Here is a 19222-nt window from a genome sequence, read left to right on the forward strand (position 1 = left end):
TTAGGTCCAGCCTACTATGGAGCGTAATTCTTCCAATGTGTGTCCAGTTACAATGCAAAATCCACTGAAGGCTTCTTATTAATTGCACTGCCTGTACATCTGGTTTGGAAATTAAGGGCCCAAAGAAGGCTGGCCTTCCCTTTATGGAAGTTCCACTGCAGCCCCCATCATTGTCCCAAGTCCCAATGTGTTGGTTAGGACTGGACCCCAGAAGTCGTAGTTGAGGAAAAGAAGTGGAATACACTATTGGATAAGAAACCCACAAGAATGGCTGAAGAAGAAAAGAAGGGCAATGGTGGAATTACTTAGCAAAACTATTTTTTTCTACTTACTGGAGTACCAAAAAGAGACAAAGGCTATAGCTACAATCCTAAATATCACTTGTATGTAGAAAGCTATCTAATTCTTGTGAAAAGCAATTGTGAAATGTAAACTGTGCATAGGGAAGCAGTTTGTGATGCAAAACATCTTGCATGTGCAAAAGAGATATGATTTTCCTCCTGCTTACAAAGCAGCTAACTTCTTTGTGCAACAGGCTATCTGGATCAAAACCATAGTTCTGCAATAGCCACCATGCTCTGAGCCCACTCATTATCCCATCAACCTGTTTCTGCTTGATGTCCTCACTAAAGCACAGCAGAATCCACTTTGATTTGTATAAATGGAAGTAAATGCTTGCTCTTCCTGATTCCAAGGAATGATGGACCACAAATGGGAACTTCTAGGAAGCTCAGTACTGGTAGCTGAAGCTGTAGGCCAAGCTCATATGGACAGACAAGACCCATTCACCATAATCAGCAAACCCACAACATTATTCTCTTATTACAGGATAATCACACAGATTCTTTGACATTTGCTGTCTTCATAGGTGGTGAAGGAAGCAAACTCGCTCTAGAGTGCATACAAGAAATGTTTAAAAAAAATGTTCCAAATATTTCCCTCAAGTACAGACAGTGATTTACTAGGTAGAAGTGATAGTTTCTTCTTGGCTTCTTCTGCAGACAGGTATTTCCCAAAGCACACAGATCTGGAAATATCAGGAGTAGACAGCACTGGATTAGGAAAAGGACTCACAGCCCATTTGATAAAAGGCAGCTCCTTTACACATAGGTTGGTGGATCTACATGAAAAAAAAAGGTGGTAGAATGGACTCTGCTACTTTGGCGGAAAAGAAGTGGTGTGATACTATTTTTAAACTTTTAGGTTTTGTTAATAGAAAATGCTGTACAACTGTTGTGATTTCCAAAGGGAATGCTATTTTTTAAAATACTTTCTCACAAAAAAAACAAAAGAATCTCCCCGCCAACAGAAAACTAGCAGAGCAGGCAGGCCCCTCTGGGCATTTGTAGACCATCCTCTCAATTTAAGATTTGCAAGGCAGTTCCCAACAATAAAACATGCACACTTACAAATTCATTATAAAACCTTATATAAGACTGTATAGCAATAACATAAAAGCATACTAAAAAAAGAACGAGAAAGCAGAATTAGAAGCTCCCTGCTCCTGTTTGCTAGCCAGTGTGGTATTAAAGTGTTAAAGTGTTAGACTAGGAAATGAGAAATCCAGGTTCAAATCCCCACTATACCATGGAAGCTTGCTGGAAGACCTTGGGCCAGTCACACACTCTCAGTCTAACCTACCTCACAGGGTTGTTGTGAGGAAAAAGCAGAGGAGAGGAAAATGATCTAAACTGCTTTGAGTCCCCATCAGGGAGAAAGGTGGGATATGAATAAACTAAATAAAGTTGGGTTACCAACCCCCAGGTAAGGCCTTGAAATCTATTAATACAACTATGGTTGCCAGCTCTGGGTTGGGAAGTACCTGGAGATTTTGGGGGTGGAGCCTGAGGAGGGCAGGATTTTGGGAGGGGAGGGACTTCAGTGGGGTATAATGCTATAGAGTCCACCTTCCAAAGCAGCCCTGTCCAGGGGAACTGCTCTCTATTGTCTGGAGATCAGTTGTAATAGTGGGAGGTCTTCAGTCTCTACCAGGAGGTTAGCAATCCTAATTACAACTGCAGTTGCTAACCTCCAGGTATTTACAAAAAATAAGACACTTCTGTGCACAAAAAGCTAAACCCAAAAGCACACAGAAAACCATATAAGCATATCTCAACCAATCTCTAATGTACCAATAATCATAGAAACATACACATTACCTTATACAATGTCAATTACAACAGCACTAAATAACATCATTCCAAAGTACATAATAAGGTAAATCAGGTGAGTGCAACCATAGCAATATATCTAGCAATGTCCTTTCTGTTCACAGCTTGGATTCAAAAGGTTTGAAGTCCCTGGTAAGGCACGAGGTTGAAGAGGAAGACGGCCGTTTCAGTTCCCCTTCATATGTATTACTTCTTCCTTCCTTCAAATACAATTCCAATTCCAGTTAACTCTGGCCATTATGCCTCCTGCCATGATAGGCTAGTTGAACATAATTCATTGCTTAGATTACCCTCAGGGATACCTGTGTTGCATCTAGCACGCTAGGCTCTATACATCTCCAGGTATTTCCCATCCCGCAGCCAGCAACCCTAATTACAACTGCCCTCCAGACTAGAGGGATCAGTTCCCCTGGAGAAAACAACTACTATGGAGGGTGGCCTTTATGGCATTATACCCCACTGAAGCCCCTCCCCTGCCCTCCCCAGGCTCCACCCCCGAATCTCCAGGAATTTCTCACTCCAGATTTGGCATCCATAGGCTAGTTTTATTCTAACAGGGCATCGTGTGTAAGAGAGAGATAAAGCGTGAATGCAAAGGGCAGAACAATATTTGACCGCTGGCTGTTCTTATTCTCCCTGGTGGTGCAACCCGAAAGCGGTACAGTCTGGTCCATCACCCGTTTTATCTACAGCTGCAACAAAATGGAGTGGATGTCGTTTGGATGCTCCTCCGTGTTTAAAAACAAGCAAAAAAACCAAAAACAAAACTTTCCCCCGCTATATTAATTCTTTTTTATTATTATTTTTGTGGAGTGGGCGGATTAAAAATGTGACACCCTGAAAAGAATATGGATAAATATGATAGAATTGTATGTCAATATAGTTTTGCAGCAGCAAGGATTATAATAGCAAAAAATTGGAAACGAGTGAATAAACCTTCAATTAAGGACTGGAGAGAGAAATTGTGGTTGTACATGCGGATGGCCCAACTTACAGACTCTTTGCATGGCAAAGATATGGAAGAGTTTAAAAAAACTTAGTCAAAGGCCATCACATTTTGGGATCAACTGGCAAAAATGAATTTTATAAGTATAGTTAATGAATTATAGAGAAATGTAGTATAGATAATGATAGTTTAAAATATTTTAAGTACTGTCAGAATACTTCTCCGGAAGTCCAGGGGTGGTGGGATACTTTCACAAGGTGGGTGGTGGGTATTCGGGCACTGTTTATTCAATAACATTATATAAGAAGATGGAAAACTGTTATATAAGTGCTCGTTATTTGTATTTTTGTTTTTGAGTTATTTGTTTACGTGATTTATAATTTGTGATGTTTTTATATATTTTTCTCACTTTATAAAAATTAATAACAATTTATTTTAAAAAAATGTGACACCCCGTATACCGTAAGTGGTACAGTCCACCCCATTACTCTTTTCAGGGCGTCACCACTTCCTCCTGCTGCACGGGTAGGTAGACTCTCGGGGGGGGGGAAGGCTGTTCACCAAGGGCTTTTTCCTTTCTCAGCCGAGAGCGCCTGCACGTGCGGTCCTCCTCGCGAGGTGGCGCTGCGCCGCTGTTGGCCGCGCGTCCCCTTCCTCGTTCGCCTCAGAGGAAATCTCGCGCGTTTATGACGCCTTTCCCACCCACGTGAGCTGAGCGTCAGGAGTGAGAGAAAAAAGGTTACATTGGAGCGGCGGGGGCGCGCCGGCGGGGGACACGGGGGTTTCGTCGCACGTGTGAAAAGGGGGGGCGGCGGCACCCGTGTGCGGTGGGAGAGACCTCCCCTGCTCTCCTCTCGCTAGATCCGGATCCTGGCCGCCTCCCGCTGCTCGGCACACCGGCTCCGGTTGGGCCCCCTCCAGCAAGGCCGGCCGAGCCCATGGCCGGCGGAGGGTGGCCGGTGCCCGGCGGCGATTTCTTGTCCCCGCCGCCGCCGCCTTCCCCGCTGGAGCCGCCGGGGGAGGCTGCTGGGGCTGCCGCGGCGGAGCCCGACCTGGACCAGTGGCGGCAGTACCAGGAGAGCGAGCGGCACTGGGCGCTGCGCAAGCAGTTCGTGCTTCGCAACCTGCCCGGCTACCCGGGGGCCAGCGTGGAGAGGCTGCTGTCGTTCTCCCAGGTCTGGAGCAACCACCTCTTCATGGGGTGCAGGTGAGAGGAGATGCCGCGCGACACAATGGAGAACCGTTCAGACGCACAAGATCTTGGGTGGTGCGTGGGTGCCATCGGGGTGGGGACGCGTCACAACTGAGCAGGATGGCGAGTGAATAGACCTTCCATTCGTGGCTGGAGAGATGTATATGAGGATGGCCAAATTAACAGAATCCCTACATGGAAAAGACATGGGAGAATTAAAAAAAAACTTGGGCAAAGGCCATCACGTATTGGGATAACCGGGCAAAAATGGATTTTACTATTTTAAAATATTGTCGAAGGCTTTCATGGTCAGAGTTCATTGGTTCTTGTAGGTTATCCGGGCGGTGTGACCGTGGTCTTGGAATGTTCTTTCCTGACGTTTCGCCAGCAGCTGTGGCAGGCATCTTCAGAGTAGTAACACTATTTACTATTTTAGTTAGGGAGTTATAGAAACTAGTTTATTTACTTTTTTATTATTATTATTATTAACAACTTTCAAAACTGTTTAGACACTTCTGCGGAAGTCAGGTGATGGGTCACTTTTTAAGGTGGGTGGGTATTTTTGCTTTGTTGAACTTTATAACTTTGTATAATTATAACTGATACTCTTTTGTATTTTCTTTTTATTTTTTTGTTATTGCATTTGTTTTGTTTTATATTATAAAAATAAAAAAATTACAAAAAAAAGAACTGAGCAGGATGGAAAAGATTATATTCTGCACAGTTCTGAGCATGTGCAGAATTTATTTTCCTTTCCTCAGAGTAGCTGCAGCCAGGTCTTTCCTTTGTTTCTGTCAGTCATATTTGTATTTCACTTTTTCTCCAAGGAACTCGGGCTATGGTTCTTTCCCACCCACCCCAATTTTATGTGCACAATAACCTAGTGAAGTGGGTTAGGCCAAACACTGTAGGTGGGCTGTATGTGATTTTGTGGTTCACAAACCATACAGCCTTGCATCTGATGGAGTGGACTCTAGTTCACAAAAAATTATGCTAGAACAAGAATCTGTTAGACTTTAAGGTGTCACAAACACTCCCATTTATTTTTGTCACAACCCCCTCTGGAATTTGCTGTGCTGACCAGGTTGTTTGCAAGGCACTTCATACCATGAAAAGTGCAGCCAAAATTACAGATAATTAAAGCATGTGCTTGGATTGCATATAACTTAAAAAAGAGATAGATCGCGATGGGTAGCCGTGTTAGCCTGTCTGTAGCAGTAGAAACGAATAAGAGTCTAGTAGCACTTTCAAGACAAACAAAATTTCTGGCAGGTTATGAGCTTTCGGGAGTCACAGCTCACATCTTCAGATACTCAGCAAGAGAGATCCAACTTTGCCCACCTCTCGACATGTGTTTAAGACTTGATCTAAGGGTTATGTTTCATATGTTGTTTTGTTATGGGAACCATACAAAACAATACAATTACATCCATGCATGAGTATTTAAATAGGCTTCAAAAATGCACAAGTCCGTCAGTCACGATGGACAAATGCTTTTGCCTGAACAATTAAATAATAATTGAAAAAGTGAAGATGATTGATTGATCATTGAGTACCTAGTACAGGAGAAATGTGTACTACTGATTACTGTTATGGAAACTGAGTTGCTGGCCTGATAACCTTGCCGTGGATCATCTCCATGTGATAAGGCTGGAGAACAGCAGAGTATTTCTGTGGTATCAATTCTTGGCCTTTTGGCTAAGATCAAGTATAGTATGATGTATTTGTTCCTTATTACTATTGTATAAAATGCATGCACCTGCGTTTTCCGGGGCTGGTTTGTATTGACTCAGTTTTCTTTACCATTCATACATAAATGGACAGCAGGAAAACATTTCAGATTTTTTCAACGTTTGAACCACTGGGAAATTTGGCGGGAGCTCTGAAAAGAAAACTGCTATGGAATATTTTCTCCTTTAGATGAGTGAAATTATTCTTATAATGACTTTTTTTTTGCTCAAAATGGATAGTATGAGAAAAGTTCAGATTCCCACCATATTTCTAATAGGGGGATGCTAAAAAAATGCCTATGTTTTTTTTCCCTTTTGGAATGAGTGAAACGAAAGACAAGTTTATTTTATTCCAGATGTGTAGTAGGAAGATTTTTACGTAAGGCAATCTAGAGCATTAGATAATGATAATTCTGTGTATACTGTAAACATAAACAACATTTAAGATTTTTTGTTTGAATGTAAATAATTTTGCATCTATCTGCTGTCAAGTCACATCTGACTTATGGCGACCCTGTAGGGTTTTCAAGGCAAGAAACATTTGGAGGTAGTTTGCCATTGTTTACCTCCACATCACGACCCTGGAATTCCTTGGAGGTCTCCCATCCAAATATTAGCCAGGGTCAGGGCTGAGAGTGTATGACTGTCCCAAGATCACCCAGCAAGCTTCCATGGCTTTTGTGGGGATTCAAACCTGGGTTTCCCAGATCCTTGTCTGACACCTTAATCACTAAACTATACTGGCTCTCAATTAATATGCTATAATGTGTTAATGCTTTCAGTATTATAATGTTTTATACTTAATATCCAATTGCGCAGGTAGTCCTACTTATTGTGATTTTATGACAGTACTTCTGTCCAAATAACCTCTCTTTTGTTTATTCCAGAATAAGTCTTCTACCTTCAACTTTTATTTTTTCCTACCTCTCAGACAGAAACAATTAAGATATATGTGCGGTAGTATCATAGGATTCAGCAGTTTTGAGTATAATTGCAGTTTTTCTTAAGGAAAGTAAAGATGTTTATACTGCTAAACTCCATAAATATGCCAAATAGTACCATTTATATGTTACCTAAGTTGTAAGTTAAGCATGTTATGTTATTACATCAGTAAAAGAAGTGTAGGTTTGATAAGGAAGGGAGTTTTCCCCTCAGTTCCCTCCCCCATACACACACCAGGAAGAAAACAGGCTTTTTCTTCAAAATTTCTGGAAATTTTACTTCTCTGGTAAGGATTGAAGAAGGTCCACCAGGTGGTTCACCTGTAGCAGCTTCCTTGTGAACAGAGACCATGCAAGACCCTTGAGGAGCAAGAGCCTTTATCAGACTCCTAATTTGAGTTTAATCAAGACAGCAGAGGGCTCCTTAATTCTCTTTCCCATCCGTGTCAGCAGCCATAGAGGTTTTCCAGCATTCCTCTTCCGATTCCCGTTTGCCCGGCATACGTGAGAGGTCAGCTCCTGACAGAGCCTTTCATGCTGTTGCTGAAGGAGCCCTTTTCATTGTACTTATTTATTGTGCTAATTTCTGTGCTCCCTTTCTGCGGCTCAGAATTGCTCACAACAGTAGCAGTATAAAGCACCGAAAGATAAAATCAGCAGTAAAAACGGCACAGCAAGAATAAATTGGAGTGCCCTGCAATAAAATCGGGACACTCGGCCAGCCAACCCAGAAGCTAGACTAAAGCGATGTGGGTTGGATTATAAATTGTTATTCACCTAGGTATTGCAGCAGTTCCACCAATGGAATGGCATTTCTGTTGGTGGAGGAGGGGAGGACAACTTCCATTAATTGCTGGCTTCTGCCATAGATCCCCCCATTTCCCCATATTAGTCCTTGGAGGTCTACTGACCTTTAGGAGCACAACTTGGGAGGGACAGGAGGCTGGGAGCCAGCATGGGGTAGTGGTTAAGAGCGGCGGTTTGGAGCATTGGGCTCTGATCTGGAGAACCGGGTTCGATTCCCCACTCCTCCACATGAGCAGCGGAGGCTAATCTGGTGAACTGGGTTTGTTTCCCCGCTCCTACACACAAAGCCAGCTGAGTGACCTTGGGCTAGTCACAGCTCTGTTACAGCTCTCTCAGCCCCACCTACCTCACAAGGTGTCTGTTGTGAGGAAGGGAAGGCGATTGTAAGCCGGTTTGAGTCTCCCTTAAGTGGTAGAGAAAGTCGGCATATAAAAACCAACTCTTCTACAGTGGGATGGGGGAGGTGGAGATAGTGCCTTACTCTAGCATGACTGTTCATACTACTTAGAATCCAAGCCTGTGTCTTTATACCCCTGTTAAAAATAAGCACTAATTTCTTGAGGCAGCTCATCTCAAAAGCCTTGGGACAAGTGTCGTGAAGGCCCCATGTACTGCTGGGAAAGACCTTCACTTGCATAAAGACGGAACACATTTGGGGGGCTGGATTGAGAAACACAATTAGCACGTGAGCTGACATAAGAAGAGACAGCCCCTATAGTATGTGAGGCCCAGGCTGTGAGGGGTCTTTAAAGTCAATAGCAGCACCTTGAATTGGGCCATAGAAGCACACAAGCAGGGCAGCACCAAGTGTTGCAGTAATCAGTCATAGAGTGTCCAAGGGCAAAGACTGATTTTGCAAAATCCCCTCTGTCTAGGAAGGGACACTCTGCATAACAAATACCTTTCTGAGGGTTTTATCCCCTGGCCTTGGCCACATCATGTTTTCGGCCTCAGGTGGTAGTTTGTGAAACAGAGACGTGGTTGTGTTTTGTGGAGAACACTACTGAACTTCTGTTGCTGTGTTGCGTATAGTCAGTGGACTTCACTTGTCAGGTGGTGTTGCTGGTGCTGACAACAGATGCTAACAGCAAAGGGATGACTTTTCAACAGGGCTGCAAGCTTTCCTTGGTAGATCAATCAACTAAAGCATTTTAAAGGATTAACTGGAAAGAGCTGAAAGTAATTGTTAAGGCTTCCAGTTAAACATTCAGTTGTTTAGGGCTTTTAAAGGTCATTTTGGTGTGAGTAAAATAATACAAAGGAACAATAAATAATCCAACAACCAGTAGTAGCTTTTCATCATTAAACTGCAAGTTCTGTCTCACTTCCATCAGTCTCAAAAAGGCACCTATATTAAAGTTTTAATAATATGCAAGTATATCTAAATTGAATCAGCTAAAGCAATGATTAATCTGTGATTTTAAAAAAATGATTGATAGCCCTATTTTCAGTTGTCATTTCATGATGGAGTAACCGTGATTTGGGTTAGTGTATGTGTGACTTGATAGATGTGACATGAACATCTTCCTTAGCAATATCTAGGCATTTGTATATACCTATATTAACTTATTGCTTGCTCACTGTTTTACTGCCCCCTGAGTCCCTGTTAAAGATTACTGGAGAAGGATGTCACCTGTAATAAAAGATTTTTCCCTTAAAAGTTTTGCCTCTTAGGTGGCTCACACTGCAGAACCCTGGGACCATTTTCATAATGAAAAAAGGGGACCCAGGGTATGGCATGGTTGGAAAACAAAGGATGCAACAACTTTGCTGGAGCTTGGCAAACTCAGAGTTCATCAGCGCCTGGATGGGAGATCTCCTGGGAATCTCGTGAAAGCCTCCTTGAGTGCCATGATAGAAGAAAGGCAGGATATCAGTGCAGTGAATCAGTCAATATGTAGACTGAATGTGAATGGATTGCTGTGCCAGCCTTGGATGCTTCCCATTTCTTGGGTGGTACTCCTGCAGGATTCTTGTGCGAGGGACAACTAGCCGTTCCTGGCTGCCGAACAGCGTCTCTACTAGAACGACAGAATTAAACTAAACACTTTAAAGTGGCTGGGGATAAACTGAACCAACAGGCATGAGAACAGTCTGCATAGAGCACAGGTGTCCATGCTGCGGCTCAGGGAACCCCTGGACTCAGACACTTCTCCTAGCTCCGTTCCCCACTCCCCCCTGGGGTGCCTCACCAGCACCCCCTGAGCTGCAGGGTTCACCTTCTTTTTGTGTGGAGCCTCATTTCCATTTCCCAGATCCCAGCAGGCTCTTGCAGCAGGGAGCCTGAATGGCTGGCACCCACCCTCCTTGCTGCTAGAGAGCTTGTTTATGTCAGGCCAGCAGCAGAGGAAAGATGGGGCAGACCCCAGCCCAACACACATTCCTCAGTATGGCCACGTGAAGCTGCCTTCTACTGAATCAGACCCTTGGTCCATCAAAGTCAGTATTGTCTATTCAGACTGGCAGCGGCTCTCCAGGGTCTCAGACAGAGGTCTTTCACATCACCTACTTGCCAAGTCCCTTTAATTGGAGATGCCGGGGATTGAACCTGAACCTTCTGCATGTCAAGCAGATGCTCTACCACTGAGCCACAGCCTCTTCTTTTTAGCCCTTGGACTGAAAAGTTCAGATGCCCCTAATCTAGAGCTTTTCAGGCTTCGATGCTGTTGTGCCAAAAGAAATCCACAGTTGCCTACCTCCCTAGATCTTTTTATTATGAATGGATTATCCAGTATTATACCCTTGCTTTCCTCCAAGTATCTAAGGGCGGCATATGTGGAGTTAATCCATTTTCATCCTCACGGCAACCCTGTGAGGTAGGTCACAGAGTGATTTGTTCCAGCCCACTCACCAAGCATCTGTCAGGACACTGTTGCTGACTGAACATTTTTCGGTTAAGGGAGACCCTGTGGGGGGGATAATAGCTGGATTAGAATTCATCAGTAGGTTTAGCAGTTGACTCATCAGGTCTCATAATTTTCTTGGTCTCTGTAGGTATTAAATTGTTTTACATAATTGAGGAGGCTGTCATCACGTGTTACAGAGTAGTTCTGGATGGTCTCTGTCCTTACTGTTTTGAGTTTTGTGTAGAAGTGGCCCAAACTAGGGGTTGGATCTGGACTAAATTTTCCACCAACACAAGGCCCTTATGCCAGTGGAACAGAACTTTCCCTATTCCTGTTCTCTCACTGCAACCATGGGTCTCCCCAAAATGCTTCTCCTGGGGGACAGAGGACCCTCTGGAATGGCAGGGGGGCAATTGGGGATTTGCAGCAGGAAGGGAGAATGGGTAAAAATTATACATCTTCAGTTAATGGAAAATTTAGTCTGAATCCAACTTTAGGCTTTTAAAACTAATTTTTCAGTTGTTTCTTTCTTTGTATAAAATAAGTCTGTGTCTGAAGTGGTCTGAAGGCCCTGATACACTGTAATAAATCTGCTTGTCTTTATGATGGCACAAGAGTATTCTTTTATTTTGGTCATAGTGTAACAGTAGCTGTGATAGCACTACTCTTTTCTTGCTGAATTTGCAAGTTAACCAAGAGTTCACACACTTCTCAACTGTCAGTGAACCCTGTTGCTTAGAGCAGGGGTGGGGAACCTCCAGCCCATGGGCCATTTAAGGCCCGCAACATCATTTGGTGTATGTGGAGGGGGGGAAGCCGGGAAGGCGTGTGTGTGTGGGGGAACCTCTTTCTCTTTCCTTCCTTCCCTCCTCTGCATAGCCTCTCCTAGGGTTGCCAACCTCCAGGTGGTGGCTGGAAACCTGGCAACCCCAGCGTTCCCCCCCCCCGGGAGATCTACATCTGGTATGGCCCCCGAATGATGTTATAAATGTGCAGGAAAAAAGTTCCCCTTCCCTGGCTTAGAGTAATTTCACCTTGGGCAGTTAGTTGAAACAGTTACCCAAAAGTTAGATTAATTGCTTTTTAATAGTGGTTAAAAGTTGAGATTTACCTTCTGATCTTGCTATATCAGATGTAACCCATATTCACAGGCTGATTGGCTTATTTGCACAATGTTGATTATCTCATATTCTAGATATGATCATATGATTATATCAGATTTACAGAAACATAAGACTGATATTTTTCTATAAATAAGTACTCCTGTGACAAGCAAATCAGATTTCTCTGGCTGCAGGTTTCAGAAGAATAGATAAGATAACTTGGGCTTTTTGATAATCCCTAAAAGCAGTGAGACAAAAGCTGAAACCTGAGTTGCTTTTAAAAACTATTACTTGATATAATATGATTAAGCAATACTAGGAACTTTGATAATTTTAGCATTTATCTTCACAGTAATTGTAGAGTTAACTTTTTCATGCCTGTATTTTTTTTGTCTTTTCAATAAAAAGAATCTTTTCTCAATACAAAAGTTTGTACAGGCGTTCTGTCTGGTTTGCTGGTTAACAGTTCAGAGAACCGAACTCTACCCCCTACTCTTTTGTATTATCAGAGTTAAAGGTTGTAAATCACCTTTAATTGATAAGTCTTGGAGAACTCTGCTGCTACACAGCTTTGCACAGGCAAAGCCTTTAACATTATTTAGTGCAGATCCTCTTATAAGATGCAGGAGGGAATCTCTTGTTACAATAGTAGGCTAACACAGCTACCCCACTGGAATGTGGCTGAGGATCTGAACCCAAGTCAGCCTGTTCTGTTCTGCACAGGATATGGATGGGTACAGGTTTTCATTAAATGATATTATGCAGGTTTCAATTTACCAAACTCAAAAATCACCTTGCTTCCTAGGATCCAACGAACCCCAAATGTAATACTGTGCAAGGGACCTGCCAGGCCTCTTTTGAAAATCAGTGTTTTAACAGCAGTTTGTGATTCAGCATGTGTGGGGAAGAGGGCAGGTATTTGAAGGAGGGGACAAAGCAGTATGTTAACTGAATTATTTGCATGAAAAGCCGAAGCAGGTCTTTGGAGCCCAGCCATCTAAACCAGGTGCCACCTGCTATTTACATGAAATCACCTGTGACTCAAATCCACACCCCTCAGAAATGTAGACAGGAGCTCCAAAACTGCTGTCCCTTTAATGGTTTGATGTTTTAAGGTGCCTTTGTATGTATTAGTGTATACAGCCAGCTATAAAGCCTTACTAAGGTAGGATGGGATGAAGTATCTTCTGTTTTAAATCCAGGTATGGCTCTCAAGTTATGGAGAAAGTCCTCCAGATGGCTGAAGGGATTGACATTGGCGAAATGCCATCGTTCGAGTTGGTGCCCGGTGCTAAGGCGACTAAAAGGCCACACTCACCCTTCGATGGCGCTCCTCGCAGTGAGTATATCAGTCTTCCTGTTGCAAGCAGAGGTAGTTCTGTAATGACCATTATTGTATGGAAAGACTGGAAATAACTGGCTTGCAGCTACAATGGATGGGGGTGGAAAGCTATCCACACTTTCTTCCCTCCTGCCACTGATTCTCTTGCAGAAGACTGTGCTCCTCAAGATCTGCCAAGGCAAACAATTGGCAGGTCCAAAAAAAACAGAGGCAGAGAATCAGTCCTTGTGCTCAGCTTCCTGCTAAGGCAAGCCAGGGGTCAGGATGCCCCTCCACATCAAGCATTTCCCATGTGATCTTTTCAGGGCAAGAAAGCTGCAGTCCTCACCCAAGAAATGCTTGCTTTCTGTTTTTCTCTAGAGCTGCATATGTAGCCAGACCGGTGCTACTTTGTACCACACAGCTGCACTGACCCAGCTACAGAGAGCCAGTGTGGTGTAGTGGTTAGGAGCGGTGGGCTCTGATCTGGAGAACTGGGTTTGATCCCCCATTCCTCCACATAAGCAGCGGACTCTAATCTGGTGAACTGGCTTGGTTCCCCCATTCCTACACATGAAGCCAACTGGGTGACCTTGGGCTAGTCACAGTTCTCTTCGAGCTCTCTCAGCCCCACCAACCTCCCAAGGTGTCTGTTGTGAGGAGAGGAAGGGAAGGAGATTGAAAGCCGGTTTGATTCTCCTTAAAAAAAGGTAGAGAAAATTGGCATATAAAAACCAACTCTTCTTCTTCTACATCTCTGGCTCTGTTTGGCCCTCTTCAGTAGTCCCTTTAAGGATAAAAATGGGAGTTCACACAATATGTATAGTGACACACAGACCATTTTTCTCAGCACGCAGGGCCAGTTCTCCACCCAAGCAACTGAGGTGAGCCCCTGAGGTGGGCTCAGCTTGCTCCCAGGGTATTAGGCCATCTGCAACCCTCTTCTCTCCCCCACTTGTGGCCAACAGGTTATAATCTAGGGACCTGTCACAGGGGCACCCTTCCCCCAGACAGCCACCAATTTATAAGGCTGTGCCATGTGAACAGTGGCTCCCCTTAATTCGAACACATAGAGGCAGGATAGACAGCTGCAACCCCACCACAGCTAGCAGGAAGTGGGGAAGCTAGGGCTCAGGAGGAAGAAGAAGAGGAGTTGGTTTTTGTATGCCGACTTTATCTACCACTTAAGGGAGACTCAAACCAGCTTACAATCACCTTCCCCTCCCCATAACAGACACCCTGCGAGGTAGGTGGGGCTGAGAGAGCTCTAACAGAACTGTAACTTGCCCAAGGTCACCCAGCTGGCTTTGTGTGAAGGAGCGGGGAAACCAACACGGTTCACCTGATAAGCCTTCACCACTCATGTGGAGGAGGGGGGAATCAAACCTGGTTCTCCAGATCAGAGTCCACCACTCTTAACCACTACACCACGCTGGCTCTCTGGAGAGTTGAAGCGGTCAACAAACCCTCTCAGTCAGGGCTGTGGTGATTAAGTAGAGCCAGCTAGGGAGGACTCCAATGAAAGGGAAGGTCATTTCTGTTGGGCAGGAGGCAGCGATCCAGCCCTCACCACAAGCCTCCATGGATTACAGTCTCAGCTAGCCAAAGGCATCTGCAGCAGAGATGGTTGGGCGCTGATGGCTCCAACCAGTTTCCTCTGGTTCATTGCCCGAACAGGAACATCAGCTGCCACAGTGGAGGCTGGGGGCAGGGCATAAGCTACACACTTTCTGATATCCAAATAACTGACACTGTGCTTGTAATTTACCAAGGTTGTGTCCACTTTCAAAATTTAAGGGCATCGGTTTATCCAGCAGGGATTAAATCTTTTAAATGCTGTTCATTGACCAGCTGCAATGCAGAGTATGTTCAGTTTTCTACCACTGTGTTGTCAAAACAAGCATAGCAATCTGACTTGCATTTGAGTTGAATATAGCTCTCATAATACCAGAACGCGAGGTCATCTGCTGAAATTGGAGGGTGAGAGATTCAAAACAGATAACAGAAAGTATTTCTTCACACAGAGCATAAATTGTGGAACTCCCTGCCCCGGGATGTGGTGATGGCTGCCAACTTGGAAGGCTTTAAGAGGGGAGTGGACATGTTCATGGAGGAGAGGGCTATTCATGGCTACTAGTAAAAATGGATACTAGTCATGATGCATACCTATTCTCTACAGTATCAGAGGAGCATGCCCGTTATATTAGGCACTGTGGAACACAGGCAGGATGCTGCTACAGTCGTCTTATTTGTGGGCTTCCTAGAAGCACCTGGTTGGCCACTGTGGGTGGACTTGATGGGCTTTGGTCTGATCCAGCATGGCTTTTCTTATGTTTTTATGCTCTTAACAAATAAAGGGTGAAGCTTTGTTATCCCTTACAAGTAATACTTTACCTCCAAGACTGATACGTCAGCATTGGGGGAGGGAGCGGCAGAGGCAGGAGTCTTAGGCTGTTACCGCACTAGGTATTCCCAGCAATGTATCAAGACTTTGGAAATGTTATAAAAAAACATAGCTTTAAAAGGCTTTTGGATGCCACGGTTAAAAAATGGTTGGAAGACGTCTTCACAGCTAAAGGGGCCAAACAAAGTGCGCACAGTATTTTTTATAACAGTTTCAAACTCTTAATACATCAGTGGGAATACATAGAAAGTGCGAACAGTATTTTTTATAACATTTCCAAACTCTTAATACATCGCTGGGAATACCTAGTGCGGTAACAGCCTTAATCTCACTGTCATGTGAACACAGCACAAGCATAGACATTAAAGACAGAGATAAGAGGCAAAGGCATAGTTTAACATGCTTTCTGTACAAGCCAGGCTCTAAGTTTCACCACACAAGCATGGCATGCATCATCCTGAATCTCTGCCTTTCAATTCCACCCTTCCCTGAGTTTCTACTCCTTGCAGCTGTAACAAATGCAAGTTTTCTCTTAATGTTATGAACTTACATTCCATAGGTTCCGAACCTCCAAGAAAACAGCCTCCCAAATTCCGTGTCAGACCTCGTTTTGAGCCCATACATTTTGTAGCCAGCAATACAAAAGATGAAGGAAAGGAACAGCCTTCCGAAAACCAAACACAGGATGTCACTGAGAATATCACAACTCAGCAGATACAAAACTACGCAGATCAGGTCTTCAGCAGCTTCAGTACACAGGATGGGGACCTCCAGTTTTCCGGTTCAGTGGGTTTAGGCTACACAAGTAGTCAAACTAACCAAGCAGGAGCCAGCACAGTTTCCAACAGCAAAGACACTTCCACAAATGCTGGTGCAGCCGTTTCAACCTCTCCTGCCATTCTCCAATCCACCTCTGAAACGTTCCCCACGTCGGCTGTAACAGCCAAGCAGTGTTTTATTAACAAACTGGTAGCGGCCGTGCGTAAAAACCTTGCGAATTCCAACGGGCCTGATAAAATTAACTACACTTACCTTTTGACGCGATCCATACAGGCTTGCAAGACCAATCCTGAGTATATTTATTCCCCCTTGAAAGAAATTTCTCCTGGTGACCTCCCCAAGAACAAGAAGCTTCTGAAAGAAGGTTTTGCGTGTGAGGTGAGATGCCAGAATGTGTATTTGACCACAGGGTATGCTGGAAGCAAAAATGGTTCCAGGGACCGAGCTACAGAACTAGCAGTGATGCTGCTGCAGAAGCCTGTGGAGGTCAAAGTGGCTCAGCGGAAGTTCAAGGGCACGACCCGTGAGGATTTGGTGCTGTGTGAGAGTGGCACAAGTCCAGAATTTCCACCAGCTCTCAAACAGTTGGATGACTTTATTGCTGCCATGACAGAATGCGCGCCTGGGCAGCCAAACTCTGATCCACAGCAGGGGCCCAGTTCAACGAAACACTGGACTAACTTTGTCCTTACGGAAAATGCCAGTGATGCGATTGGGATACTGAACAATTCAGCCTCCTTTAACAAAATGACCATTGAATACAAATACTTCTTGATGCCCAACCGCCTGTGGCGCTGCAAAGTCTACTTGCAAGACCACTTTTTAGCGGAAGGGTATGGCACCAAGAAGACCAGTAAGCATGCTGCTGCGGACGAAGCCCTAAAAATTCTTCAGAAGACTCAGTCTAATGCTGGAGCCACCAAGACAGTCCAGGTTCAGAAAGTAGGCAACGCTGGACAGGGTCCTGGGAAGAAAAAAGATCTGAAGGATCTCGTCGTTTATGAGAACTCTATGAATCCTGTGTGTACACTGAATGACACAGCACAGTTCAACAAGATGACTGTGGAGTATGTCTTTGAAAGGATGACAGGAATGCGGTGGAAATGCAAGGTGATGCTCGAGAATGAATTAATCGCCGAAGCAGTCGGGGTTAAGAAGACTGTAAAGCACGTAGCAGCAGAGGAAGCAGTGAAAGTGCTCAAAAAAACACAGCCAACTGTTGTAAACAACCTGAAAAAAGGTACCATTGAGGATGTCATTTCAAGGAACGAGATCTGTGGTCGCTCCGCAGAAGAAGCTTTGAAACAGCAGATCAAGGAAGACAACATTGGGAATCAGATTTTAAGAAAAATGGGCTGGACGGGTGGTGGCTTGGGCAAAAGTGGGGAAGGGATTCGGGAGCCAATTGCTGTGAAGGAACAGTTCAAAAGAGAAGGACTTGGGCTAGATGTTGAAAGGGGGTCAAAAATTGCCAAGAAAGACATTGAGCAGATCATCCAGAATTATGCCTTTTCAGACAGTAAGATTGACCTGACTTTCTCCACAGAACTGACCAATGATGAACGCAAACAGATACATCAGATTGCCCAAAAATATGGGCTTAAGAGTAAATCCCATGGCCAGGGCCGTGATAGATATTTGGTGGTTAGCCGGAAAAGGCGCAAAGAAGACTTGTTAGATCAACTAAAGCAAGATGGTCAAGTTGGCCATTATGAACTCATCATGCCCCAGGATAAATAATATCTGAATACCACTTATTTCTTTGGGGGATGTCCATACATAGAATTCCCCATCAAACTGAAAGACTGCATATGGTTTGGGCTGGATTTTTGTTTTTATTTGTTCGTTTAATTTCTAAAACTTAATTAGAAAAAGGTTAGAACTTCAAGTCTGTCTGAAGATACTTAGCGCAGTCTGGATAACATTAGTGCAATTAACTGTCGTATGACGTGTTAAACGACTTGTCCCCCTCATATTTTACTGTTTTGTAATAATAGCAGCAACACATCAAGCCAGAGGGAAATTTCACACCATTCTTAGGGAAAAGGATAATTTCCTTGTCTTTTTATTTTACCTTTTTAAAAATAAAGTTTTTTAAAAAAATGAAAAGAGATGGCAGTATGAAGAAAAAGTATATGTAAAGTTGGTATTAATAAATAGAATTTTATTTCTGGACATGCAAAGAAGGGCATGTTTTGTACTTTAAAATTTTGTTCTTTCAAGGGGTAAAAATGTTTTTTAATGTATTCAAAAGGCAACATTGTTAAAGTATTAAGTGTTGGTTGACCCTGTTTACCCAACACTGTTCTCTGCACTTGCACCATCCAAGTCGTGAAACTGGCAGAAAACACAGAATTAGTAAGCCGGGGAACTTCAGCTTTTCTCTTTTAAAATCCAACTGCAAAAGCCAGCCAAAGTTAAGCACTGCTGTGTGGTGAAGACTGTAAATGACATCCTGTTGATTTTAGTGAGAGACGTCCATAAACTCCCACTGAAATCGACAGGCCTTAAATGTGACTGCCTCAGACCCGAAGTTTCTAGCTCTCATGGCTATAAACATTGGTTTTAAAGATTATGAGCAGTGTCCTGTGAAAGACGGGAGGGGGGAACAAAATAATCAAACACAGGCAAGCGTGCTTCATTGTGACACTTTTGGCATGAAGTAGTCTTGTGTGTACATAGTACAGAACATGCACAACTCTGGCTTTTTGTTTACCATCAGGTCTCTTGCTTTCTAAAATAAATGAATGCACTTATATCATCTTGATGGTAAGATTCAACTTGAGAAGATTTCTTCACATACTCTGTTGGATTACTGTGAAGTATTAAAATCAACCCATATTTTTTTAGTCACTCTTGGAATGAGCAGGGTGTTTGCTCGTTTCTCTACGTAGCCTCCAATGACTTGTTTTCTTATGTTTCCTTTGTGTACATGTGCTTGTATATCTCATGGGGAGAGTAACAAGTAAAAGGTTCTCTCT

General features: G+C 43.7%; 1 protein-coding gene across 1 annotated transcript; it reads left to right on the forward strand.

Annotated features, from left to right (window-relative positions):
* Positions 1-4055: 4055 nt before the first annotated feature.
* Positions 4056-17989, forward strand: NKRF (NFKB repressing factor). Its single transcript, XM_056859702.1, has 3 exons — positions 4056-4324; positions 12939-13075; positions 16021-17989. Exons 1-3 carry the CDS (start codon positions 4056-4058, stop codon positions 17979-17981), a joined length of 2367 nt encoding a protein of 788 aa, XP_056715680.1. The 3' UTR covers positions 17982-17989.
* The last annotated feature ends 1233 nt before the right edge of the window (positions 17990-19222 follow it).

Source organism: Euleptes europaea, chromosome 13 (genome assembly GCF_029931775.1).
Source record: "Euleptes europaea isolate rEulEur1 chromosome 13, rEulEur1.hap1, whole genome shotgun sequence".
NCBI lineage: Eukaryota > Metazoa > Chordata > Lepidosauria > Squamata > Sphaerodactylidae > Euleptes > Euleptes europaea.